Here is a 26,120-nt window from a genome sequence, read left to right as displayed (position 1 = left end):
TATGTTAAAAATATAGACTTTCATTTGAACTGATTTTAGGTCAGTTTCAATGGGATCGCAATGAGATTGTGACCATCGTCAGCGATGAGCCAGACGGAGACCGAGTTGTGGCCCGAGATAGTCGAGGAAACCAGCAGCACATTCCCAAAACCTACCTTGCCCTGCTGCCAGCTACCGTACGATATATAATCACCAACTTTTCAGTCTGATATATATAAGTACAGTTTTAATAATGAATGATAATTAGCATTAAACAACCAAAAAATAATTTTTCGCCCTGTTCAGGCTCCTCCTCCCACTCCATCCGTCTCCACCAATGGCGTGCCAGAAAGCCCGAGCGGGAAGCTGAGTTGTCCTCGGCGCAGCCGCTCGATGCGTCGTGGAACAGCTGAGATCCAAACAACATGGCTGCCGGACCCACAGTACCAGAGAGACACTGTGGAGAGCACGCAGGCCAGCCTGGACCACGACTACAACTCCCTGTACAACCTGGTGAAGGTGAGTGAGCGGGTGTATGGGAAATGTAGTCTGTCAATGCTGCAGAGTTTTTATTAAGATGCTTTAAAGATGGACATGGTCAGAGAAGATTTGTTGATATTGGTTTGTGTTTTCAGTCGAAGATGAGGAGTCTGGAGGAGATGCTGCGTCTCCATCGATTCTACAATAGCTGCCTGGAGTTTGAGTCGTGGATGGAAGATAAGGAGAACATCCTAAAAACCTTCAACACTGACGGCGACAATCTGGGAGTGGTTCAAGCCAAATATGAGGTGAGGATTTCACCTGGAATGACACATAAACGAAACCTATGATTTAAAGACGTGGAAATGTGAGAAAGAGATAGTCTGGCTCTCTCCAAAGTTCAAAATACACTCATCAATAGCTCTAAAGTTCACTGATTAACATGGTGTTTCTTTGGACATATCAAACCTTGTCCAAAACCTGTATTTCAATTTCAATGAAGCTCTTAATTCCTTGGTATTCCTCTATTTGACTGGCACATCACTGCAAGTCTGATTGATGTTTTTCAAAATAAAATATTGACTTGTTTGACTATGTCCTCCTGTTCTTAATTTTTTTTAAGAACTTCCTGACTGAGTTGGTGAGTGGGCGTGGTCAGTTGGATGACATCATTAAAACGGCAGAGGAGCTGGTGAAGAGTCGACACAGGAAACAGAGAGAGATCCAGGCCAGACAGAAGAGAGTTTCCAACAGGTGCAAACAAAACATCAACAGTCCAAATAAAACAACCACAAACTAACATGTGGTTAAAAAGTGACACAGATAATACAGATTTAAAATTTCTCGGTGACACACCCCAAAAATGATTTTCTCACTTTTGGTATGAATAAATGCAGACAAGGCGATAAAGAAGCCTGGTATATGAGTTTACATTTACCGATATCGGAAGCTCTCCAAATGAAGATGTATCTGCAATCACCAGGAGTTCATGGTAGTCTGGTTCCTCGTGTCCTGCAGGTGGGATCGGATCCAGCAGCTGAAGGATGAAAAAGGACACGAGCTGCTGAGCACAGCGGACGTTCAGTCCTTCCTGCAGAGCTGCGAGGAGGCTAAAGTTCAGCTGCAGGGTCAGCTGTCCCGGCTCGACACCGTGGACGTGGGCTGCAGCTCCTTCACCCTGCTGGCCGAGGAGAAGAACCAGGCTCAGGCCCTCAGAGACATCCAGACGCTGGAGGGCAAGATCGCCTACCTGAAGAGCGTTGCCAAGATGTACGTGTCTGAATTAGACTGTAGGACTTTGGGCTGAAACAAGGGTATCTGTCATAAAAAAAAACCTGAATACAATTTCCTGAAGAAAATGATTTAATAACAATTCATTCAAACTCGATATGGTAATTTCAGTATAAAGAAATGTTCTTAATTTAATTATTTATTTATTTAATTTAAGAGCGGTTAAGGACTTTAAAAAAGACTGAGAGGAAACTGTAAATACTTTATTAATTGTTTTCTGGTATTATTTAACAAATTGTATTAAGTTTTGGACAAAAACGCATCAACTGAAATTCCTTAATTTTCGTATTCAGTCTTTTTCGAGTTCACCAGCTGAGTTCCCAAAGATGCTTCAGAACACCTTGCAGTTCATGATGTCATTTCCTGTGTTACAGGAAGCAGGACTGCAGTCCAGCAGAGAGTGCAGCCATCATGGAGGAGGTTCGAGTTTTGGAGGCCATGTTGAAGCAGGTGAGGAGTCACAGGGCAGTCGACTCCGGCGAGTGGGCATCACCAAAGTGTATTATTAAATGGTGTAAGAGTTTTTCTCCTCCATTGTTGCTCAGGTGAAACAGCAGGCCAGAGATAGACAGCGCCTCCTGGAGGAAGCCCGCAGGCTGCAGCGCTTCCAGCAGCAGGCCAAGGAGCTGCAGCACTGGGCGGGTTCGGTTCAGGAGCGCCTCCTGCAGGAGGAGACGGCCGGAGACGTGGCCTCGGCCGTCACTCTGCTGGAGCAACACCAGGAGCTCCGGATGGAGATGGAGGCGCAGAGGAGCAGGTAAAGAGGATGAGGCAGGGTTTAGATTTTTCAAGAAAATATATATTGATGCTTTAATTGTTAGTCGGTAATGACAAGGAATTTAAATTGACTTTAAATTCAATTATTTTATTTTTTATTTTTTTACTAGCTGAACTGAGGGAATACTTAAAATCTAAATGCAAAATTCTAGTTTCTAATTTCATTTTTTAATGTTAGTGCATTTTTTGTCAATACTATTTTACCAGAGTAATTATCCTTGCTAAAATTGTTGTTTTAAAAATCAATCTTATGCACAATTTGTAAATTTTTTATTTCAATTTTGCTGGCCAGGCAATTGAACTGAGTTTAGCCTGATGTTCATCATTGTTCAGACTGATTTTACTTAGCAGTATCTTATTATTCTTAATAATTAATTGTATGAAGCCATTGTTTATTATCTCTATAAGCTGTGTGTGTCCACTGTGTTTGTGTTTGTCAGGCTGAAGGAGATGGAGAAGTTGGGGAAATCTCTTCAGCAGGGTTCCTCCAATGGGAAGGCAGGTGGCACCGACATCCAAGAAATTCTGGATAATCTCAAATCTGATTGGTCCAAGCTGGACGACCTGTGGGCCTTTAGGAAGCAGCATTTGGAGCAGGGTGTGGAACTCCAGAGGCTGAACCAGGAAGGGGAGCGGATCGAGGCGGCGCTGTCCGGACACGAAGCCCGACTGAGGGTCAAAGACATCGGGGTGAGGATGCTCCTCTCTCAATTGTCCATCTCCTCTGAACCTCAAATTTTAACCATTGACTATGAATCTTTAAACATACATTTGCAGTAATCTGTGAGATCCAGAAGCTCTAAATATGTTTTGCCATTAAAACATGCAGATACTGATGAACACATTTGTGTTTATTGATGCAGGACTCGGTGGACAGCGTTCACAGCCTGCTCGGCCGGCAGGACGAGCTCGAAGGTCTCCTGAAGGCTTTGGACCAGCGAGTGGAACATTTTGTGGAACGCAGCCAGGAGCTCATCAACCAGCAACACTACGCATCAAAACAGTAAGAGAGCAAAGCAGAAATGATGACATATGGGTGCAATATGTAAGATTTAAACCGTGTCTTGTAATACAGAACCTCTGAGTTTTCTCAGTTTGGTCGAATTTCATATACTTGCTCTGCCTTTAGTTAGCAGCCGTCTGGTTTTTTGGGGGGTTTTTTTTAAGTAAGAGATAAATGTCTCCAGCAGTTCGTCTGTTTAAATGGAAAGAAAATATGCAGCTTCTCAGTGAAATAAATGTTAAATTGGGGTCACACACAGTCCTTGTAAACTGTTGTCAAACCACTGAGTTTATCGTTCAGCATCAAGGAGCAGAGCAGGAGCATCCAGAAGGCCAACAAAAGGCTGAAAGCGAGCAGCGGGCAGAGGAGGAATCTGCTGTTGGCCTCCAAGAAATATCAGGTATTATTATTATAATTATCATCTTACCAACAACAGTGTGGCCATAGATCTTTAGCTCTGCTACTCAAAGAAGGCTGTTGCATGTTGTTTGTACTGTTCAGCTCCTACATTGAACATAACATCTAGGGTCTAGAGTTCAACATTTCCTGGTGTTCTGTGCTGCAGGAGTTCCAGAGAGATGCAGACGAGCTGCTGCTGTGGATGGAGGAGAAGTTTAAGGTGGCCGAGGACGAGTCGTACCGCGACCCCACCAACATCCTCCGGAAGCTGAAGAAACACGAGGCTGCGGAGAAAGAGATGCAGGCCAACCAGGTCTGGCTGGACGGCCTGGTTCAGGTAAACTAGAACTTCTTGGTTTTTCAGTGTGATGACTTCTGCAGGAGAAAAATAGTTACGTCTGACAGCTGTTTACCGGATTTCAAAGGCATGACGCACACAAAAAGGACACATTTACTGAGTTGTCACCTCGAGTGCATTTGTGTGTCCTGTGTGTTCAGATTGGACAGGATATGATCGCTGAAAAGCACCACAACAGCCAGAGCATCAGCAGGAAGTCCTCGCAGCTCAGCAGCCGGTGGAAGAGACTGCAGGACAAGATGGCCGACAGGGGGGACAAGCTGAGACAGGCGGGACAGCAGGAGCAGCTGATGGAGCTGCTGCAGGTAAATCACTCGATGAGAAACTAACATCCATCCAAGTGCAGTAAAAACTTTTAACTACAGGGGGTCCAGTGAGTAGCCTGATAAATGTGAATAATTGAAATTAAGTAATTAATCATTACTGAGGAGGGTACAGGTAATATTGAAATCACCCCACCCTCCCTGGAGACACACATCCCGTCTAAATCGGGCTTTTGTCTGAGAAAATGTTTTCTTTCCTCCTCAGGATGCGAAGCTGAAGATCGAGGCCATCCAGTGGATGCTGAACAACGCAGCTAAAGGTCACGACCTCCGCTCCAGTCGGCAGTTGCTGAAGGTAAGAGCTAAGTGTAATATTGAAGTAACGCTTTGGTTTGATAGTTAACTGTCAGTAAGTGCTGTGGTTTTGTGTGCAGGAGCATCAGCAGCTGGAGCAGGAGGCCAAGGAGCTGGCGGAGAAGATCAATTCCATCGTCAGCAGGGCCAAACACCTTGCGTCCAACCACTTCGACTCTCACCGGATCCTCCAGGAGACAGACACTTACCTCACTTTGTAAGTCACTCTGCACACACTGAAGGGGAGGAGTGTTAGCTGATCCGAATCAGCTTTTAATTGTTGGCCAAATTATTATTTGTCAATATTATAATTACACTTGATGATGTAAACTTGATGAGCTGTGTGCTGCAGGTTCAAATCCCTGCAGAAACCTCTGGACCAGCGTCGAGCTCAGCTGGAGGCGTCAGTGCTGCTGTTTGGGTTCTATCATGACGTGGACCTGGAGCTCAGCTGGATCTCTGAACACCTTCCTGCTTCCGGATCGACAGGATACGACAAGTCTCTGGCTGGAGCCATCAGCCTCATGCAGAAACACAAGGTGCCAGTTGGAGTTCAGTTCTTTACTAACCTGTAAAAAGTCAACTTTTCTCCTATTTGTTCATTGAAGCATTTCAGGGTTTAATGTGGTGAAAACAAACAGAAGGATGATTTATGACACGTGCAGGTCTGTTTTTAAGGTGTATTTCTTTACCGAAGCTCATGCTCATGCCAGGCATGTTTGTGTGTTCACCCAGGAGCTGCAGGCCGAAATGAACGCCCACCGAAAACACATGAACCATGTCCTGAAGAAGGGACAGAGCCTGGCCAAATCCAGCAAATTAGACAGAGAGGAAGTGCTCCAGAGGTTCCATTATTTGTCTATCTTTAGGGTCGATTGTTGATAAAAGTGTAATGCTCAGTCTTCACTTGGTGTTGACCAAATTTGTAGTTCCTGTGTTTTGGCTCTGTAAGAAAGTGTAGATTTCTCTTGGTTTTGCAGGTGCAACCACCTGAGTACAGAGTGGGAGGAGCTCGAGGAGGCCTGCAACAGGAGAGCAGCTCACCTGAGCAAGGCCGTCACCCGAGAACAGGTGAGACAAAAAGCAAAATTTCCTTTAGAGGAGAATTCTGATTCTTGTCCCACCTCATCAAAAATACCCTTAAAGAAGGCAATTAATACTTCAGCTACCTCACTGACCGGTTAGTTTTTTATTTGAAAGCACTTTGTGCTGAAAAATTGCTAATTTGTCCCTGGATACTTGTGGTATCCAGCTGCTGTTGGACTGTTCAGAGCTGGAGTCCAGACTCACTGAGATGCTCAGTCTGGTGAACACCGACGACTACGGCAAAGACCAGCTGGCCACACAGAGCCTCCTCACCAAACACCAGGTACAACACACATTCTGATTGGTCTCCAGCTCACCTAATCGATAAAGGACCTGTAATTGTGCCCTGTGGAAATTATTTCAGTTTCCATCTTAATAGAAACAACAGAAAGTAAGTAAACAGCATTGTGGGATCAGAGAAATTTATGGGTATTTTACTTTTTCGTCAAAACGTGCATTCAGCGAATCGGTTAACTGTACCCTCGTGGTCCTGCAGGTGTTGGAGGGCCAGCTGGAGGTGCTGGAGGTGGAGGTGGAGGAGTTGGGAGACCAGGTGGAGCAGGCGTGTCAGAACTGGAGCCTGGAGGAGCTCAGCAGACCCTTCAGTCGCCTCAGCAGCCTGAACCAACAGCTGCAGCACCAGGCTGCACTCCGGTAAATCCACACTCATACTACACAAGAATGTACTTAATAAATAACCAGAGGCCTTATTGGTTTTTTTGGGGGCTGGTATAACGTTGAAAAAAGGTTTTGATTTGAATTATATGTGATATTAAAGCCCTGTTGCTGGATCATAGCTCAGATTTCTGTAAGGGTGATCATGTGATCCACATTGTTATCTTTGCTGATTGATCAGTGATAAATGATGGTTGATATTCTTTTTTATTTTCTGGTGATGCCTCAACATTTTCTGTTGTTCTTGGCCTTATTTTCCACCTGTCTGTGTTCCTGTGTGTCTAACTGTCCATGTGCCTCCTGTCAGGGGTCAGAGGTTGAAGGAAGTCCTTCATCTCCACGAGTTCAGACGAGAGTCCTCGGAGTTCGAGGACTGGATGAACCAGCAGAGACAGACAGTGGAGTCTCAGGACCTGGGCAATGACTACCAACATGTTCAGGTTACATGTCTTTACACACTGATTGTTAATATTATAAATATAGTTAAAAACATACTTTTTGTGAGGGTAAAGACTGTGTCTGTGGGCGATGTTTCAGTTGCTTCGTGGGAAGTTTGAAGGCTTCCTGAAGCAGCTGGAGGTCGGAGAGGACAGACTGCAGAGCTGCAGCGACCTGGCTGCTCGACTGATCCGCAACAAACACCCACAGCGCTCCGCAGTCAGAGAGATACTGCAGCAGCTCAGGTATTCACACAGCAGCAACGATAGTCAGCCAGACCATCCCACTGTAATACGGGATGATTTGAAAATGTACTTTACTTGTTGAAGGCAGTTTTACACAAATGACAGACTTAGCTTTGTCGTCTTGTGTTTGTTATTTCTGTTTCTGCAGTGCATGCTGGGAGGACTTGAAGGGCATGGCCAAGGAGCGTCAGGATCAGCTGCAGAGAGCCGAGGAATGTCACCGCTTCTACCAAGACCTGAGTGATGCGCTGACTCTCATCCGGGTATCCATCTACTCCTCCGTACATAGCTACAAACATCATACAACCAAACTGAGTATGTTCCTGCTTAGTATCACTAAAATTTCTCCACTTCTCTCTGTAGGAGCGACAAAAGAGCATCCCTGATGACGTGGCGAAGGATTTGCGAGGAGTGATGTCACAGCTGAGGAAACATGAAGCTCTGCTTCACGAGCTCGCCCTCACAGAGCAACAGGTACAAACTGAGAATAATGACTGTTATCACAATAGGTGTGAATAAGTGGGGAAAAAATTAGTCAGCTCAAGAAGAGAATGAGAGTGAGTCAGAGAGATGATGCACGAACTTGGGTTTAAAGTATTACCGCATCTCTTTCTCTACAGTTGCAGGAGCAGCTGGACGCCATCGACTCCATGCTGGACCTCTGCACTCCTCAGCTGAAGCTCCGCCTACAGGAAATGCAGCAGGAGGTGGTGGAGCGGTGGGAGGAGCTCCGACTTCACAGCGAGCAGAGGGAGGAGGAGCTTAAACTGGCCAGCCAGCGATATCTATTCCTCAACACGGTGAGAACAAACGAATGGACGCAGGGCGTCTGCAGGTTTTCTGAAAAACTGAATTCACTGCCCTTGCTTCTCATACCTGAACAACATGTCTCCTTCAGGCCCAGGACTACTTCCTGTGGTGCAGCCAGCTGATTGGCGCGATGGCGGCCGAGGAGAGCATCAGCGACGTGGCGACCGCCGACCTCCAGCTGGCTCAACACCAGCAGCTGTGGGCCGAGATAGAGGCCAGACAGGAGACCTACCAGCAGGCTCTGGACATGGGAGAGGAGCTGCAGACACAGGACAGGAGCAACAGGAAGGAGGTGCAGAGGAGCTGGGGGGGACAGTTCATAAACAAATGTCAAACGTTTTATTGAGAGGAACAGTGTGCATCAACACCAGGTATTGAATAAAGTTGACGTTAGATGTCAGAGATGTTAAACTTTGTCTTGTTCTTTCAGGTGTCTGAGAAGCTGGGGGCTCTGCAGGCCGAGAAAGATAAACTGGAGGAGCAGTGGAACAAGAAGCAACGCTGGTTAGAAACGGTCCACCTGGAGCAGGTCTTCTACAGAGATGTGAACAGCATGGACAAGACCTCCGGCTCACAGGAGGTGAACGCATTCTCTGTTTTATTTCTTAAAAGCAAAACACCGCAGGAATAACTCTGTGTCATTGGCGGTGAAACCTCTGCGGTGTGTCCACAGATCCTATTGCAGAGCAGCACTCTGGGAAACACGGTGGATGAGACGGAGGGTTTGATCAAACGCCATGAAGCTTTTGAGAAGCTGCTTAGCTCGCAGGAGGACAAGGTGTGCAAAACAGACGTGGTGTCATTGAAGCTTCAGTAGTTGGTCATATAATACTTGATACATCTGATTTATGGCCCGTATTAGCTGACAGGATCTTCTAAGGACCCCAAAAAGAGATCTAGATTTTGACTCGTCTTGTCTGTCCAGCTGTTCTCTCTAAAGGAGCTGGCCGACCGTTTGAAGAAGCAGCTGAGCAGAGAGAAGAGCGGGCGCGTCCAAACCAAACTCAAAGCTCTCTTCCAGAGACGTGATAGGATCAGAGAGCTGTCCGTCAAACGCGGGGATGAGCTGGAACTGTCCAGGCTTCTGTGCATCTTCAACCGAGATGTTGCAGAGGTAATCGACTGACCAATCAAAGACCGTATTTCCCTATTCTGGTTTAGTTCTTCACACACGTGTTTCCTCTATGTCTGTCCTTGTTTCTGTCCTCCTGTCAGGCGGAGGAGTGGGTGTCTGAGCGGATGCAGAAGATGGCGGAGGACGGTAAAGCCGACCTCAGCAACCTGCAGACGAAGATGAAGCTCCTCCAGAAACATCAGGTGTTCGAGGCCGAAATCCTGGCTCACAGCGAGATCATCAGCTCTGTGCTGCTGGTAAGATGGTAACATGATCTGTAATAAATATAATGATGCGACCTGAAACGGTGGAGACAGATGAGATGACAAGTAGATGAAGTTTGGTGGAGATCACGTGGTGAGATGAGTTGATGAGGTGTAAGACATGAGTTTAGTGAAGAGGTGAAGACATGTTCAGATACAATTAATTATGAAGAGATTTAATGAAATGTGAAGAGATCTGTTGAGATCAGGCTGTGCCTTCTGTGCCTCCAGGCCAGAGGAGAGCTGGTCTCCCTCCACCACCCGCGGGCCAAAGAGGTAAAGAGGAGCGCCGCGACGCTGGAGCTCCACTGGGAGGAGCTGAAGAAGGCTGTGGCCACCAGAGGGAAAGCTCTGGAAGATAACAGAGACTTCCTGGAGTTCCTGCAGAAGGTGGAAGAGGTGGAGGCCTGGATCAGACACAAGGTAGAAGACAGATGGAAAGCCACACACTGATCACTCTGCTGACATACATGAAACTAGATCAGTATTGGATTGTGTTTCCAGTCTGTAACGTCCGTTCTCTCTGACCTGTCTGTGTGTCAGGAGGTGATGGTGAATGTTGGAGATGTTGGAAAAGACTATGAACATGGAGTTCAGCTGCTGAAGAAGCTCAACGAGTTCAGGGGAAGTGGAGACGGGGTGAGTAATGGATGTCAGGCAGAACTGAGCTGTGAGCAACCATGAACACTCCTGCCAAATTAGTTGGGTGTCATTTTATTAAGGCATACAGAGTCTACAACTTTTTCCTTCAAATTTTTTCCTCGACTTGACATTTTTTCAGTTCACGCAATTTTACAGCAAAAACTCTCCAAACTGCAATGCAGTTTTTGAAAAAAAGATGCTGCAAAATGATGCTTTTTTTATTGCTATAATACTGGTGGCAATGACTGAAGGTGTTTGGTTAGACCAGTTTTACCTGCAGGAGTTTCTGAAGGCTCCTGTAATGTGTTTTTCTGCCACAGATTAATTCACAACTACTAAAAACAAGTGCAAAGTGTCTCCGGCGTCTTTACAGCAGAAATGAGGCGGACAGAATATCTGTCAAAGAACCAGAGTGAAATATTGTCTACATTTATTATTATTATTATGATTATCCAGTTTGCTTACATTTGCTCTCCAGTGTTCTCTATCTTATTCAATAACATGGTTTACTGATTAAAAGGGCAGCAGTAGGTCAAACTGCTTCAGACTGACAGCCAGAGATAATGATGAAGGTGTATTTAATCTGCAGGAAGCAACAGTGGACGACGCTCACATCACAGCCATCAACAGACTGGCGGGCCGACTGGAGAAAAGACAGAGCGCTGATGAACTGGTGACTGTGAGACAGAGGAGGCAGCAGCTCAACGACAGGTGACACTTCTACCGTGATCTCACATCTGTGGGTTTTCTTCTTTTTTTCTTTTTTTTCTCAGTCCGTGTTTAAACTTCTCGTCTCTTCCAGGTGGAGCAAGTTTCACGGAGATCTGAGCAACTACAAGAAGAAACTGGAGGGGGCTCTGGTGGTCCACGGCCTCATCAGAGAGCTGGAGGAGGTCCGAGACAGAGCCAACGAGAAGGTCCGTCACCTGTTTATACTTTCATAGTACACTTCTATCAAGATGTTTCTTTGTTGTATTTCGACGAAGAACCTCTCCTCTCCCTGTAGATGCTGCAGCTGCAGGATCAGGACTGTGGCTCTGATGTGGAGAGCGTAGAAAACCTGATCAGACGCCATGAGGAAACGGAGAGGGAGGTCGGGGTCATCCAGGAGAGGTCAAAGGTGAGGCAAGCAGGGCTGCAACTGTCGGCATTTCGTCTCTTGGATGTTTGAGCTTCACTGTGCTGAACGATCATTGTTCAGAGTTTGATGCCAAGAGACTATTTTCAGTGCAGAGCAGAGGGATATGGAGCCTTTTTTTTTTATCAACCTGCAATAGACCAGGGTAACACCTGTAACCATGGTACCCATACACAAAGATGAAGACAACTACAGCCTCAAAATTCTTTGAAGATATAACAATTTGTTTAAAACTTTAGTTTTAGTTATTAAAACTGACAAAAATAATCAGCGAAAGAATATAATTTGACTAAAATTAAAACAATTTTTTTTCTATTATATTTGTACACAAATAACACCCCTGACCCTTTCCGCCTCTCCAGTCTCTGGAGGAAGAGGTCTCAGATCACATGAAGGCTCGATCAGTGATGAGCGACAAGCTGAAGGTCAAACAGAAGGAGGTCCAGAAGGCTCTGAAGACTCTGGACAAGGAAGTCCAACACCGGTGATTATTTTATTACTAGCAGAAGCAACAGTAATTCAAATTTTAATTGTTGTCAATGTTGAAAATTTTGGTACAGCCAGACACTAAAGGTTTGAAAATAGCTCTTTCCAATTGGGATTTTGATATAAAAGGAAATCTTCTTTGATGTTGAGCAGATGGACTCATGGAAAATGTTGTTTTAGGAAGGAGAAGCTGGATGAGGCTCACCAGCTGCAGCTGTTTAAGGCCAACCAGCGCCTCCTGCTGGAGTGGGGCGTCAAACAGAGCAATGACATGAAAGAGAAAGGACTCCCGAAAACCAGAGCTGAGGCCGACCGGCTCATCGTGGAGCATCAGGACTGGAAGGTGAGATCCGTTCAGTACTTGCTGCATTTCATGTAACAGTAAACTGTGAACAAACTCTGCTGTTTTCCAGACGGAGATCGACGCCCGCACTGAGCGCATCGACTCCGTGCGGGACTTCGGTCTGGGTCTGATCCGGTCCGGTCACAGCTCAAAGGCAGAGATCCAGAATGCTCTGAAGCAACTGGAGGAAGCTAAAGCCGGGTTGGACCGAGCTTGGCTGGACCGTAACGTGGCCCTGGAGCAGGCCCACACGCTGCAGGTGATGATCTCAGATTAACTTCAACAAATTAGAACAGTTGTTCCCAAACATATTTATTATTGTATTATATCATATTAAGATTAATAAGAAAATCAGTCTCAAAACAAATTTACAGACAAAAAATTTACTTAATATAAGCAATGAATTCAATGAATGCTATTAATATTGAAATTATTATGTGCTTATACTTTATATCTGTGATTGCCGAGAACAACAATCTCAAAATTTGAATTGCATTCTATTGTGTTTCTATAATTCATAGTGATGCAACACATTTGTGACATTTTGAGAAACGTTTGCTGGCTGAACAGGATGGATCTGTAATTTTCATACACAACTTCAGCGATGAGACTGACTCATGCTGATTGTCACTTTTCTCTCCGTCCCGCAGGTCTTCCTTGCCTCTGTGGAGCAGTGTGAGAGCTGGCTGAGCAACAACGAAGCCTTCCTGGCCAATCAGGACCTGGGTGTAAGGAGGGCTTTCTTTTAGGAAATTAGCCAGCGTGGGGAGACACCACCTTCTTTAAAACTGTTGTGTTTGTGTTTTTAGACCTCGTTGATGGAGGTGGAGACTCTGCAGAGGAAGCAGATTCAGTTTGAGGAGTCTCTGGAGGCTCGGGGAGACCAGCTGGACCAGGTGGAGAAACTGTCCCAGCAGATGATCCAGCAGAAGCACTACGATGCGGAGAACATCAGAGCTAAGAGCAGAGCGCTGGCCACCAGGTAATTATCAGACTTCTCAGTCAGACTCTTTTCCAGTCAAAAATGCTGTTGCGTTTGTCTGTTTGTGTTTACCTGTCTGCCTGATAACCTGTGTAGGCGGAGTCAGCTGCAGCAGCAGAGCAGATCTCGTCACAAAGCTCTGGATCGATCCCTGCAGCTGCAGCAGTTCTTATCCAGCAGCTACCAGGTACTCTACTGGACTCTCCTCTTATCCACAGCACGCTGCTGTAGTCTAATATCTATTGTTCTCCAAGTATCTGTAGTAAATGTTTTTTTGTTTTTTTTTTCAGGTTTGTGTTTGGCTGAACGAGCGTAACGCTGTGGCGCTGGATGAGAGCTGGAGGGAACCAACAAATCTTCAGGCCAAGCTGCTGAAACATCAGAGCTTCGAGGCCGAGATCCTCGCCAACCGCTACAGAGTGGACTCCCTCACCAAGGTGTGTTTTCACATTCTGCATGATCACAGCCCGGCCAGAAAGGACAAAGGATGTCAGCAGGACCGTTGATGATTTCATCCTGTTTGGTGTATAATAGTGGACGTCAACCGGTGCTGCTTCATGACTTCACGAGCAAAAGACGTCCGAATTTCTTGCGTTCTTTTGCTTTGTTTGACGACTTCCACGTTGTGCACGTGAAAATGAGCAATACGAGCACAAGCGGCATAATTCACAGTCGTGTTTTTTTTTTTTCCAACACTTTGGACACCTTTGTTTGTTTACTTTCTTGGGATGGGACAGTAGAATTTGAACTGGACCTGACAGGAAGTGTGTTTGATCCGATCCTCCATGTTTCTCAGGAAGGAGAGAAGCTGCTGTCGGAGTCTCGGCCAGCGGACATGAAGGTTCGACCTCGACTCGGAGAGCTGACGGACAGCTGGGACGCTCTGATCAACAACTGCAAGGAGAAGAAAACCAGACTGCAGGAGGCCTACCAGGTACACATTCCCACACGGTCATGTATCCATCGCTTCAGAGGCTTAGACCTGAACCTAAACTTACCTAACTTAAACCTTGCTAAACTGGAACTATTTACTTAATGGGGACTTGCATTTTGTTTCCTCAACTTGAGTACTGCATGTAGAGACACTAACACCAGAGACCCTAAGATCAGTGGAACGTTGTCAGCAGAGGGGGCCATAAACTGCTGAAAGTATTCAGTGTTGTATTTGTGTTTTCAGGCGCTGCAGTTCCAGCGTTCGTTGGACGACATGGAGCAGTGTGTGGGGTCGGTGGCGAAGGAGCTGACCAATGAGGACTGTGGCAGCGACCTGCCCTCCGTCAACAGGCTGCTGAAGGCTCTGCAGGGGCTGGAGGAGGAAGTGGACGGACACAGAGACCGAATCCAGGTGGTCGACTTTTATTAATTAGAGTCAAAGCAGACATGCAAAACCATCCCGTCTTTTTTTCCCCCCCGTGCATTCATGACAAAATCTGACTCCTTAAAGACACCAAAGTTAAACAGCCATTCAGAGTTCCTACTAGAGTTACATACAGTACACACAAAAGATTAAGATTAGAGTATTTCTGTAAATATTTTTGTAGGTCTGCTTCTTCTATAGCGAAACTGAGAAGCAGGAAGGAGTTCATTTTCCATAAATCTGTGCATTTTATTCATCAGGGTCTGGTGGAGACAGCGAAGAGCTTCCACTCTCAGGGAAACTTTCTGGCTGAGGAGATCCAGACCAGAGTGGCGCTCACCATCAACAGGTCTGCTAACAGTTAATTGGTTGTTGTTTGAGCTAAGATACATTTGACTGGGTTGTATATGTAATGTATAAACATCAGTTGTTTGTCTCTGTACTTCAAGAGGAACATCATTTCTTGCTTAAGTGAATGGATCACATTAGATCTCATCATGCTGCAACTCAAAAGACTGATGCAAAAAAGACCTAATATTATACAAAGGAAAAATATGTCACTAATGGAGAAACAGCAAATGTTTGAAGCCTATTTAACAATGTTTCACTTAACAGCAGCGTCTTACATACAGTCATACTAATGATGTTTAAAGTTGGTAGGTATCAGTGTATTGTCTGGTGGCCTTTTTGTTGTTCTTTTAAATACCCTTAGCATACCAGCTAACAGGAAATATACACTCTGTCTCAATAAAGTCACTGTAGTGTGTATATTCATTTTAAAACACCAGATGTACTCACATCAGTTGTATCTGCTCTGTCAGGTACAACAATCTGTCGGGGCCCATGCAGAGTCGTAGGGACACCCTGGAGGCCTGGCAGGTTCTGTTCCAGTTCTACAGAGACCTGGAGGAGGAGGTAGCCTGGCTGAGCGAAAGGCTGCCCTCCATCACTGCCAAAGACTGGGGGAGCTCCCTGAGCAGCAGCCAGCATCTGCTCCACAAACACCAGGTAAACCACGGACAGCTCAGTGACGCTGCTCATTAGTTGTTTGGTCTATAAATGATCAGAGAGTAGTTAAAACATCTAAAAAAATTTAAATGATCCACATTTAGGCTTGTTTATGTTCTGTTCATTGAAGGAAATGTTTCTACATAATTATTTTGTCAGGCTATGATGCAAGAGATCTCAAGCCGCGCCCCATTGGTCCAGGCCGTCCAGGAGGCGGGGCGTAGTCTGGTGAGTGAGCATCAGCTCTTCAGTTTCAGTGCCAGATTTAGCCATTGCTAAAGCTGCAACCTCTTGGATATGCACTGTGAATCTTATAATATAATCGACGCCCTCAGGTCAGAGGTCGTCACTTTGCATCTCACGACATCCGGGAGCGTCTGGAGGACCTAAAGAGTCTCCACGAGGAGCTGACCATGGAGGCAGAGAAGAAGGGGAAGCTCCTGCAGGAGGCAGTCAGCATCCACACCTTCCTCGCAGAGGTAACAGCAGCAAGACAGACAAGATGTGATCATATCATCTAATAATGAATGGTGAAGCGTGTGGGAGACTGTCCTCAAACTGAACAAATTAATAGAAATGTCTGGAGGTATGTAGTAGATTTGGTTATTCGTGTGTGTGTGTGTGTGTGTGTGTGTGTGTGTGTGTGCGTGCGCGTGTGCGCGTTTGTGTGTGTGGAGGTGTCGGAGCTGCAGCTGTGGTTGGAGGAGCAGCGGGCAGGTTTGGAGTCTCGGGACTGTGGGAGGAGCGAGGAGGTGACGGAGGCTCTGCTGAGGAAGCTGGACTCTGTGGATGTGGAGCTGGAGAACCAAAGGAGGACGGTGGAGAGGCTGCGGGAGAGCGGCGTGTCGCTGCAGCACCTCGGACACCCCAACTGGTTTGTAATATCCCGGGTAATATTTCCATTTTTTTTTTTTTTTTTTTTTAAATATTAACTTGACAGAACAGAAGAATGTCCCCGTTTCAGCCGCCTGATCTGCGACTCTCTCCCTGCTGTCTTCAAACACTTCGAGACTCTCCTCAAACTGTCCGCATCTCGTCGCGCTGCTCTGGAAGATCAACTCCGTCTCTACGTGTTTGAGAGGGAAGCCAAAGAACTACAAACATGGCTGACATCCAAGAGGACGGTGGCAGAGTCTGAGGACTGCGGACAGGATCTGGAGGATGTAGAAGTGAGTCTCATGACAGCAAGAATGACTTTATTGAAGTTTGAACCGAGCTGATGTTCTCATCTGCCCTTCCCTCGTTCTGCAGGTTCTTCAGAAGAAGCTGGAGGTTCTGGTGTCGGAGGTGTCTGGTTTGGGTCGCAGCAGGCTGACCTCGGTGCAGCAGCTGGGTCGGGGCCTGCAGCAGGACGGTCAGGCACGTAGGAGGGATGATGCCCTCAGCCGACTGTGGGAAGAGCTCAACAGCAGCATCAGGACCAGAGAGCAGGTATAGATGTGATGAGCAGGGTACTTCAGGATGAGTCACAGTTTTGGTTTGAGATGGTGAGAGCGATGGCTTGTCTTGTTTCCTCCAGAATCTGCAGGCGGCGAGGGAAGTTCATCAGTTTAATCACGACGTGGATGAGCTGAAGGGCTGGATGGCCGAGAAGGAGGCTGTACTGGATTCGGAGGACCAGGGCCACGACCTGCACTCCATCCTGACTCTACTGAGACAACACGAGGCTCTGGAGGTAGGAACAGGCACCCAAACACAGAGGCATGACAGCAGAACAAGAATTTACCTGCCTTGTTGTCAATGTCTCCCATCAGAGAGACCTGGTTCTGATCTCTGAGGAGGTGACCAAGAGCAGAGAGGAGGGCCGGGCCCTGAGCCGACAGCAGCCTCAGGCCAGATCCTCCGTGACTCAGCGGCTGGAGGAGCTGGAGGCCTGCTGGACCAGCATCCAGGACAAGGCCTCCCAGCGCCGGGCCAGACTGGGCCAGGCTGAAGACGTGCAGAGATACCTTTCCCAGTGGACTGAACTCATGTAGGTTCTCTAAACATTTGACTTTTGGATCAAATAATCATTTCAGCTCTAGAATAAGCAAATCATTTTTATATCAGTAAATGCATTTAACGGAACTAAATCTGCATGTTTATGTCAGTACCGGAACAGTTTTGTAGGCTTGGATGTTCAGTATTTTATAGATCACTTCCTGTCTGGTGTCCCAGGGCCTGGCTGAGGGAGATGCTGTCTCTGGTGCGAGGAGATGCTCAGAGCGGGGAGGGAAGCGACCTGGAGCAGCTCATTAAAAAACACGAGGAGCACCGGGTCCAGATTGACAGGCAGCTCAGCAAATCACAGGCTGTGAAAGACGAAGGAACGAGGCTGATTGAGGACGGAAATTTCATGTCCCAGGAGGTAACACAGCCACATGTATCATATGAAGAAGGCAGAACAGTCGTTATCCGATCCTATTTCGCATTCCTCCTCTTCTTCGTCCCCCAGGTGAAGGAGCATATCTGTGAGCTGGAGGAGCTGGAGGTACGGGTGGAGAAGGTTTGGGAGGAGACCAGGCTGCTGTATGAGGAGGAGCTGGAGATTTCACTCCTGCAGAGGGAGCTGGAGCAGGCCGAGCGCTGGCTGAGCTCCTATGAAAGCACGCTGATGGCTGAGGACTACGGGGTACGATAAAATAGTTCAATCTGCAGGAAGCTCAGGGATTTTGCCCCAATATATGCTGTTTTGTTCAACTATTTGTTCAACTATTTGTTGAACAAAATCTGTACAAAGGAGGTTGAAAAAGTTTGGACGACCCATAGAGAAACGAGCTACATTAATAGGAAATACAGCAGGCTGAAATAAACATACTGTTCTTTACTGTGGGAACACAGTAGGACTGCAGGTTTCAAATACAACATTCATAACATGTGGCATTAAAACTTATCGTTACTAGAAGATTTTCAGAATCAGGTTGTTCTTCTGGTTCCTGCAGGACTCCGTGTCTGATGTTCTGGAGCTCCTCAAGAGGCAGGAGGACTTGGAGGCCATGATCCAGGCCCAGAGCGAGCGCTTCATCGCACTGCAGAAGAAGAAAACACAGGTCAGTTCACCAACTTTTGTTTCTTCACAAAAGAAAGTGCCTCACAATGAAATGTTAAGGGTGCCATATTGTCTTTATTGAGATACACAAAGATGTTACAGTGAATGACATTTTCATTGTTGACTCAGTCATTCTACAGGTTCAGAAAATGCCGAGCTTCCATTCCTTAGGCATTTCACTCTGGTCTTAATGTTTTATACACTTTTTTTTTTTTTCCTCTCCTGTTTTTAATTTTTTTGATTTTAACAGAACTTGAATTTTAAATATTCATTGTAAAATAAGTAACTTAAATGTACATATAAATGCCATGCTTTAGCTGCTTTACTTTTTTACAACGGCAGAGAATGGAGGTTGAACCTGAAGCTGTAAAACACAATTTTCTCATCCTCAAACTTTGTGTTTTGTTTTTGATGCCAGAGAGAAAAGAGACTGGGTCTTCATGGAGACGAGGAGAAGGACCTCCAGTACAGACGGCCTCCAGCCAGAGTGTCCTCCCTGAGGAGTAAACCATTGGAACCGAGGACCCCGCGGACGTCCTCGTCCAGAGACATCGTACGTGGGGTCAGCAGTGGCAGGCAGACAGACAGAACGATCAGACCGTCCACGCTGGACAAGAAAACAGACGGTCTCACCGCCTCTGTCAGCCCCCCTTCGAGCCCGTCTCCGGACCCCGGACCAGAATCAAAAAGACGAATTACCAGAAAGAGTCTAGAAGAATTAGCTGACAGTCCTCCTGTTAGTCCCAGCGCGACTGTAAAGACCTGGAGAAATCCAATAAGACACTCCAGCCTAAATCCGGATTCCGTCCTTAGATCATCAGCTGACTCCTCTTCTCCGAAGCCTCCTCAGTCTCCTCCACCCTCGTCTCCCACACCTCCTCATCCCAGATCCAAACCTCCTGTTTGGCCCAGACTCACTTCCCTGGAGCGGACATTCAAACTCGACTCTGAACCTCCACACCAACCGGAGAGACCCACTACACTGTCCGACTCACCTCCACTGATCAGACCTCTTGTTGCTCCCACTCAACCGCCACTTCCACCTGTCGCAGAACGACGTATTCCTCCGAAATTGGCAACGCTTTCGATGAGAAAACATGAACTAAGTGAGCTGCCTGATGTTCCTAATTCTCCAACTGCACCTGCTGCTCGACAGGTTATGCCACCCGACTCCCTGAAAGATGCACCAATCACAAAGGAGGAGACTGAATCACCTGACTTTGCTCCTCCTTCCTCTCCGTGGCGACACAGGAAGTCGAATCTGCCAGAGGAACAACCGGAACATGAGGTAAAAAACTGTTATAATCATTTACATGAATCATTATCGTCACCCACATGTACTCACAGCTGTGATGGTGTCAGGTGATGGCGGTACAGCCAATCAGGATGGAGGGGAAGCTGGAGATCAAGCTGAAACAAGGAGCAAACAAGGTGGGAAACTTTTTGTGTGTCTCATCAGATATGACTAATGAACGGTTTTCATATTCAACGGAATTTCATGGATAGACTGAAAACTCCACAAAGAATGCTTTTAATTTGAAGTTCAAGTAAAATAACTTCAGCAACGTCAAGAAAAACTTTGACATTTGAGAAAAGCCGCAGCAAAGTTTGTACGTATTTATCAGACTAAATTACCCTTAAAAAGAAATCAGTAGGGAACTATCGCTTCTTCAGTGCACTTGAAAAAAACACTCAAACAGAACAAAGAAAGCAGGTGAGGCGCCGGCTGACTCCTCTATTTGTTGCAGGGTCTGGAGCACTGGGAGGAGGTGATTGCTGTTCTGGAGGGAGAAACTCTGAGCCTGTTTAATGACACCGCAGCTGCCGCCGCGGTAGGAAACACTAAACCATAGACCGAATATAAAACACAGCGCATCATAAACACTAACACGCACCTGTATTCTTTTATTGAGTGATAGAAATGACATATAACAGATGTGTAGCGTAGAAGCAGTATTACTGTGATAAGCAGCGACGTCGCACATAGCTTTCATGAAGAGCGGTTTTGAAGCTCAGCTCAAAGTGTCTCAGGCTGATGCCATCTTGGTCGTAGTGTTACAAATTCACAGCATCGTGGTTCACAATATTTCCAGACAAAAAAATACTTTTTTGCCTTTAATTTTGATAGTTGTGGAGTCCTTAAATGAAGAATAATTAAATATAGTTGGCAAAAGGTTTTAATATCGCTTAATTTAAAGCGTGTCAACACAGGAAAAGGAAATGTTGTTCCTCATGGACCACAAAATAAATGCAAACAAACACAAATCATCAAAAATATTTTAAAAAAGAGGCCCAAACACCACGATTCCTATCCTCTGATCTCACCAAGGTTCGAAACAGTGACTGTGTGTTGTGTTTCCACAGAGGGCCTCTAGGTGGCCTCCTATCAACATGGCTGGAGCGGTTTGCAAAGAGAATACTTTCTACAGGAGGAAGGAGAACACCTTTAAACTGATGTAAGAGCTGCAAACGCCACCGACTCTTTACGCAAAGTAAACATGTTCGAGTTTCCAGTTAGAAATAACATCTCATGCATGTTGTACGACGGTGTTTGATATACAGGATATTCCAGCACATTATTAAAACTGAAAGATGTTTACACTCGCGGCTGCACGGTTTCATCAGTTGGAATTAATGTGCTTGTCTTTTGCACCATTTTGTTTGGAAACTTTGGAACTCGACATACATTTTCTTCAAAAGCATTTTAGTTTAATGTTGTATTTTTTTTTTTTTTACTAAATTGTATATGTTTTTTTCTGGTGAAAGGTTTATTTTGCCTTACCTGTGATGTGGTTTTTTTTCTTCTTCAGACTAGAGGATGGCAGTCAGTATCTGTTCGCAGCATCCAGCAGGGAGCTCCAGCTGCTTTGGGTGAAGAAGCTCCAGAACTGCCCCAAATCTGCCAGCAGCGACTCGGACGACTCTGGGTGAGCGCAGACCCAACATCGTACCTCAGTACACTTTAAAGACCCTGTTTCCTGTGCTTCCCGGGCTTTTATGAATTGACATCATGAACGTACAGCAGCGAGAGTAAAAAGGCGAGAAACGGACTGAAGGTCAATTTCCTGAGTGGAGACTCGGGGAAATTGTTAGCAAATCGATAAAAGCGCGATCAGGATTGGTCTGTTGGTCGGACGGTTCAACATTTCAACGTTTTAATAAATGTATTGACTAAACCATACAAACATGCAATACTTTACAAAGAACATTTAAATATGATGAGCATGAAAAATACAAAAAAAGGTTTGACTATGTTCTTATGTAGAGATTTTCTGTGAGGCCTAACTGTTGAAAAGCTGAGGGTCAATTAACAGGAGTTAAACTAATTACGGACAGTCTTCTACAAAATGTGCCTCCTGAAAATACCATTAAAAGATGTCAAAAAAATAAATTAAAAAAAAAACTTAATCAACAACCAGAAATAAAAATACTTATTTAAATATTTAAGAAAGTACAAGACAAATTTAGTAATTTTGTTCAGTGTCAACTTGAGGTTTTGCGCAACAATATCTTTGCCATATTCGCAGCCTTATTATTCCTGCTTTGGTCTCAAGAAACAAAATGCGTCCAACGGAAAGCTGCTCCTACAAAAGCATTTTTCGAGGTCGCCGAGGACGTTTGTCAGTCACCAGACTTTGATGAGGTCCCAGGCTGCCTGCAGTGGTTTCCTTATAACTGAGTCAGGTAATTTGACTTCGACTTTCACATCTACCTGTTCACACTGAGCACTGTGGGGGACGGCGGGCACCTCTCGGGTGGGTGAGAGGCCGTAGAAATGAAACTCGCTGCCAGCGGGATTTTTCTTTAATGACGTACTTTGACAAGGTGAATTACATTCAGCGGGAGCACAATGGTGGGGAAACACTCCGTGACGCAGCTACAGGTCTAGTCGGCTCTCATGCATGCGCTGATTTAGTTTGCGGCGTGGAGATAAAATGTACAGGGCTGCGGCGGCAACGTGAACACAGCAGTCATAAAATGATTTTTTTCCGCAGCACGGATATGGTGTTTTTATTTAAGAGGTGTAGAAATAGAATTGTGAAAAGGAGACGCTGTGGTTTTCACAGCACTCGGCATCGGAGATGTTTGGTTGACTGACCAGATGTTGAAGTCCTGAGCTCATGGTGGGATTGCTGGTTTGAGAGCTGTGTCCTAACTCCTCTGTCAGCTAAACTAGCAGCTTTTGCAGTTGATGAACCACTTAAAATAAATTGGCAGTCAGAATACAGTTTGTACGATGGAAACTCAAAAATGAATGACAGCTCATTGTTGTTCAGGAGAGCGTCGTCCGTCAACCTCAGTCTGGAGAAGCTGGCTGATGCTCCGGATGATTTGTCCTCGCCCCGACCTCTCAGCAGGAGAGCAGAGAGCCTGGACAGACAGTCATCCACGGAGGGCCCTCCTCCTCCTAAACCCCCCCACACCTACTACAACCAACACTCCTACCCTGACGGAGGGGCGGTCAGGACTGCAGGTGAGACGACAAAGCATCCAATAACCGCTTTTAGTCAAGTGTCAGAGGAAGCGCAGAGAAACCTAAAATCAAAAGCAGATTTATGACAAACGAGGCTAAAACTTGACGCCTGCTTTTTACACAGCAGAAAATGAAACCATCAACGACCGGATCATCGGTGAGAATTTGATTCTGATGAATCTGTGTGGATATTTGTTCTGACTGGAACTTTTTTCACTGCAGGTTCACTGAGCCGCCAAGTTCAACCTCCGTCAGTGCCGCCTCTTCCTCCCCCTCCCCCCCCCCAACTCCCAGGACCCGTCCACCGTGAACCCCCAGGTAACAGAGGACACCATAACCAGAGACAAGCCAAGGAGCAGCGTCTTCAGAAAGTTTTTCAATAAGAAGTAGTCCTCTCCTTTCCTCACCGTCCCGCCCACCATTCAGTTTTTAACATTAATATCAAAATAATTTGTTTTAACACTGACAATGGTGACACAACATCTTGACATGTCTCTACAGGGGGTGTCATAAAAATTGTTTCAGATGCCAAGTAAAAAAAAATGTCTTTGATTATGAAGTGCTTTGAGCAAAGTTTCACAGGATGCCTTCCAGAAAACAGAGAACTGAATGATGTGTTGTCGCTTTGTAATTTGCCTTAATCTGAACCGTCTGATGTTACTGGAAACTAGAATTGACTCAGGAATGATCCAAAGTGAACATTCGTGACAAATTTGAAGAAATTCCCTCAAGGCGTTCCTGAAAAATTGCGTTCACAGGCAAGATTTAATGTGAGGTGAAAGGGACCTTGACCTTTGACCTTTCAAGCACCAAAATTCAATCAGGTCATCGTTGGTACTAAGTGAATGGTTTTGCCGAATTTAAACGAATTCCCTTAAGGTGTTCTTGAGATATCGCGTTCACGAACTCGGACAGCGCGGCGGCATCACAAAATAACCTTTCCAAAAAACAAGATGACGAATGAGAGCAGAGACCCAACAGAACCGTGGAGTGCAGAGGTGATTTTAAAGCCCCAGTTTGAGACCAAGAGGTTACTATCTGCACAGTCGCAGAGCATCGCGGCTCGACGTCGTTTCCGAAACGTCCCCTCAGATCGGGGTCGAAAGGCAGAAAACCTGCCGTCTCTGATCCAAAGTCCTGAAGGCTGCCGACGGGTCATCGTCTCTGCAGCAGCGACAGACGGATCTTAATGATGTGTTTACATTGGCTCTAATGAGAATCTGCTTCCCCGCCTGGTCTGAAATAGTCTGAAGTGACTCCGCGAGAAGAATTCGCGATCTTTGCCTTTTCAAAAGTGACACTCTCTCTAAATGACAGCGAATCAATTCGAGCAAATTTGTCACATTTAGCGGGAGAAAAGGTTTGTGGAGACGTTGTTTAGCGGGGATGATGCTACACGTTTTTTAAAGATGAACTTTGCTTAATGAATCAGTGTTGTTGTTTTCCTTTGTCTGAAGGAATGCCATTTATTTATTAATGAGCGACGAATCCAAACATCTTCAGACTCATCCTCTCCTACATTCAACCAGATCAATAAGTGAATCATTAGAACTAACGAGTTCGATTGAGACGAGAAGAAATCGTTTGGGAAATGAAATGAAAGTCAATTGAAGTGTTTGAGGGAGAGTCGTTCAGTTAAACTCATTCCAGCTCAGGAGTCAAAAACATCTGATGTAACTCCGACATTTCATCTGCTGCTGTTCCTGCAGATCAGATCGGCACAGATATTTTATCTGTTTTATTGATTACTGAAATTCCTGCTTTGCATTTACGTTCTACCAGATTGTTCAACTCCAGAACTTTACAGCTGATTGGATTGCTTTAATAAAAAAAAATGTCCATGTTGCATAATTGACCTCCTCATCCTGTTCGTGTGAAAACAGTCAATATATTGATTCATGGAGCCAGAATGTGGAGTGTTCATGCTCAGGGGTCAGAGGTCATCCGTCCGAGTGAGCCTGCAATCGCAATGTCAGGCTTCACTCCCAAAGCTGCACCAAGTATCATCATCCTAACAACTACGAGGGGCAATCATAAAGTTCAGAGACAGTTCCTGTTGTGCACAAACGGAGCGCAGCACCGTGGCGTTCACAACGCAGGAGAAAGCTGTAAATATCACGAGTAAGTATTCCAAGTTGCGTCTCTTGATTAACAATCAGCACCTGAGTTGCACGTTTTTGTGACCACTGGTTCGGGAGCATTTTGGATTTCACACGCTGTTGCGCTGCCACTTTGTCATAGTGGCCACTTGTGGTACTGCAAGGACACTTCCACTGTGGCCCAGAAAGCAAAACTCCTTCATGGGGGGGATGATTAGTCTGATGTGGTGCGAATTGTTGACCCAGGCTTAAAAAAAAAAAACCTGGAGGTGGATGGACTATAACAGCAGGAAACTGCCTCAGGTTTCACTCCTGTCAGCTAGGAACAGAAATCTGAGGCTGCAGCGGGAACAGTCTCATTAACACTGGACTGTTTAAGGTGGAAAAATGGAGTCTGGTCTGATGGATCTCCATTTCTGCTGAGGCTGCAGATGGTATCTATGGAGACAACCTGCCTGTTGTCAACAGTGTAATGTTGTAAATGTTTTCTTGGACACTTTGAGCCCCTTAATAACACCAGCAGTCATGGTCTGAATACCACAGCCTATCTAAGTGTTGACGGAGACCCTGTGCGTCCCTTTGTGACCACAGTTGAACATCTTCTAATGGCCTCCTTCCAGCAGGATGATGCACCAGGTCACACTGACTGCTTTCATGAACATGGCAGTAAGTTCAGCAGCATGATTGTGCAGCTGACAATTCTGCGGAAATTTTGTAAAGCATCAACATTTAGCAGAGTCTCAGATGGTTTCTTCATCAAAGAACTGCGAGACAAGTAAAGCCAGACCCGGTGGTGGTCTGTTGTTCCTAATTAAGTGCTCCTTAAGTGGAATCTTACTTAATAAATCAGCTGAACCGGGTTCTGCCAGACCTGCGTGTGTAAACATGTGTAGTACCTCCTCTCTGCCTCATGGCGTCGCTGTCGGTGCAGGAATGAGCCTCCGGTCCTCCTCCCGGTGCTCCCGGTTTGAACCTGCGGCCTCCAGCCAGCAGATTGTCTGGTTCAGAAGTTTATTTTCAGCGCTTGAC

The 26,120-nt window shown here is 45.8% G+C and overlaps 1 protein-coding gene across 1 annotated transcript in view; it reads left to right on the top strand.

Annotated features, from left to right (window-relative positions):
• Positions 1 to 24,801, top strand: part of sptbn5 (spectrin, beta, non-erythrocytic 5) — a 37,440-nt gene extending 12,639 nt beyond the window's left edge. Inside the window, exons 19-80 of the mRNA XM_069152863.1 lie at positions 40 to 176; positions 286 to 498; positions 615 to 767; positions 1,082 to 1,212; positions 1,477 to 1,728; positions 2,124 to 2,199; positions 2,295 to 2,506; positions 2,967 to 3,216; positions 3,390 to 3,529; positions 3,830 to 3,929; positions 4,095 to 4,265; positions 4,427 to 4,591; positions 4,815 to 4,904; positions 4,984 to 5,120; positions 5,256 to 5,442; positions 5,639 to 5,748; positions 5,884 to 5,974; positions 6,156 to 6,272; positions 6,486 to 6,643; positions 6,972 to 7,104; positions 7,202 to 7,347; positions 7,496 to 7,610; positions 7,711 to 7,821; positions 7,968 to 8,147; positions 8,246 to 8,449; positions 8,588 to 8,737; positions 8,831 to 8,935; positions 9,083 to 9,271; positions 9,373 to 9,528; positions 9,766 to 9,957; positions 10,078 to 10,173; positions 10,766 to 10,887; positions 10,979 to 11,093; positions 11,183 to 11,296; positions 11,677 to 11,798; positions 11,981 to 12,143; positions 12,214 to 12,402; positions 12,794 to 12,871; positions 12,953 to 13,125; positions 13,222 to 13,312; positions 13,416 to 13,562; positions 13,922 to 14,059; positions 14,303 to 14,470; positions 14,743 to 14,831; positions 15,304 to 15,490; positions 15,650 to 15,718; positions 15,826 to 15,969; positions 16,168 to 16,364; positions 16,455 to 16,659; positions 16,742 to 16,921; positions 17,010 to 17,165; positions 17,245 to 17,462; positions 17,648 to 17,837; positions 17,925 to 18,101; positions 18,412 to 18,519; positions 18,937 to 19,806; positions 19,881 to 19,949; positions 20,267 to 20,350; positions 20,883 to 20,974; positions 21,329 to 21,445; positions 22,796 to 22,992; positions 23,215 to 24,801. Of these exons, the coding sequence (XP_069008964.1) occupies positions 40 to 176; positions 286 to 498; positions 615 to 767; positions 1,082 to 1,212; positions 1,477 to 1,728; positions 2,124 to 2,199; positions 2,295 to 2,506; positions 2,967 to 3,216; positions 3,390 to 3,529; positions 3,830 to 3,929; positions 4,095 to 4,265; positions 4,427 to 4,591; positions 4,815 to 4,904; positions 4,984 to 5,120; positions 5,256 to 5,442; positions 5,639 to 5,748; positions 5,884 to 5,974; positions 6,156 to 6,272; positions 6,486 to 6,643; positions 6,972 to 7,104; positions 7,202 to 7,347; positions 7,496 to 7,610; positions 7,711 to 7,821; positions 7,968 to 8,147; positions 8,246 to 8,449; positions 8,588 to 8,737; positions 8,831 to 8,935; positions 9,083 to 9,271; positions 9,373 to 9,528; positions 9,766 to 9,957; positions 10,078 to 10,173; positions 10,766 to 10,887; positions 10,979 to 11,093; positions 11,183 to 11,296; positions 11,677 to 11,798; positions 11,981 to 12,143; positions 12,214 to 12,402; positions 12,794 to 12,871; positions 12,953 to 13,125; positions 13,222 to 13,312; positions 13,416 to 13,562; positions 13,922 to 14,059; positions 14,303 to 14,470; positions 14,743 to 14,831; positions 15,304 to 15,490; positions 15,650 to 15,718; positions 15,826 to 15,969; positions 16,168 to 16,364; positions 16,455 to 16,659; positions 16,742 to 16,921; positions 17,010 to 17,165; positions 17,245 to 17,462; positions 17,648 to 17,837; positions 17,925 to 18,101; positions 18,412 to 18,519; positions 18,937 to 19,806; positions 19,881 to 19,949; positions 20,267 to 20,350; positions 20,883 to 20,974; positions 21,329 to 21,445; positions 22,796 to 22,992; positions 23,215 to 23,375 (9,797 nt within the window). The 3' untranslated portion in view covers positions 23,376 to 24,801. The remainder of the gene's footprint in view (positions 1 to 39; positions 177 to 285; positions 499 to 614; positions 768 to 1,081; positions 1,213 to 1,476; positions 1,729 to 2,123; positions 2,200 to 2,294; positions 2,507 to 2,966; positions 3,217 to 3,389; positions 3,530 to 3,829; positions 3,930 to 4,094; positions 4,266 to 4,426; positions 4,592 to 4,814; positions 4,905 to 4,983; positions 5,121 to 5,255; positions 5,443 to 5,638; positions 5,749 to 5,883; positions 5,975 to 6,155; positions 6,273 to 6,485; positions 6,644 to 6,971; positions 7,105 to 7,201; positions 7,348 to 7,495; positions 7,611 to 7,710; positions 7,822 to 7,967; positions 8,148 to 8,245; positions 8,450 to 8,587; positions 8,738 to 8,830; positions 8,936 to 9,082; positions 9,272 to 9,372; positions 9,529 to 9,765; positions 9,958 to 10,077; positions 10,174 to 10,765; positions 10,888 to 10,978; positions 11,094 to 11,182; positions 11,297 to 11,676; positions 11,799 to 11,980; positions 12,144 to 12,213; positions 12,403 to 12,793; positions 12,872 to 12,952; positions 13,126 to 13,221; positions 13,313 to 13,415; positions 13,563 to 13,921; positions 14,060 to 14,302; positions 14,471 to 14,742; positions 14,832 to 15,303; positions 15,491 to 15,649; positions 15,719 to 15,825; positions 15,970 to 16,167; positions 16,365 to 16,454; positions 16,660 to 16,741; positions 16,922 to 17,009; positions 17,166 to 17,244; positions 17,463 to 17,647; positions 17,838 to 17,924; positions 18,102 to 18,411; positions 18,520 to 18,936; positions 19,807 to 19,880; positions 19,950 to 20,266; positions 20,351 to 20,882; positions 20,975 to 21,328; positions 21,446 to 22,795; positions 22,993 to 23,214) is intronic.
• The last annotated feature ends 1,319 nt before the right edge of the window (positions 24,802 to 26,120 follow it).

The sequence above is a fragment of the Embiotoca jacksoni genome, unplaced genomic scaffold, assembly GCF_022577435.1.
Source record: "Embiotoca jacksoni isolate LCO1_2020_lvr unplaced genomic scaffold, fEmbJac1.0.p SCAF_18, whole genome shotgun sequence".
Taxonomy (NCBI): Eukaryota; Metazoa; Chordata; class Actinopteri; family Embiotocidae; genus Embiotoca; species Embiotoca jacksoni.
Note: the sequence above shows the minus strand (reverse complement) of the source record. Positions and strands in the feature narration are given on the sequence as shown.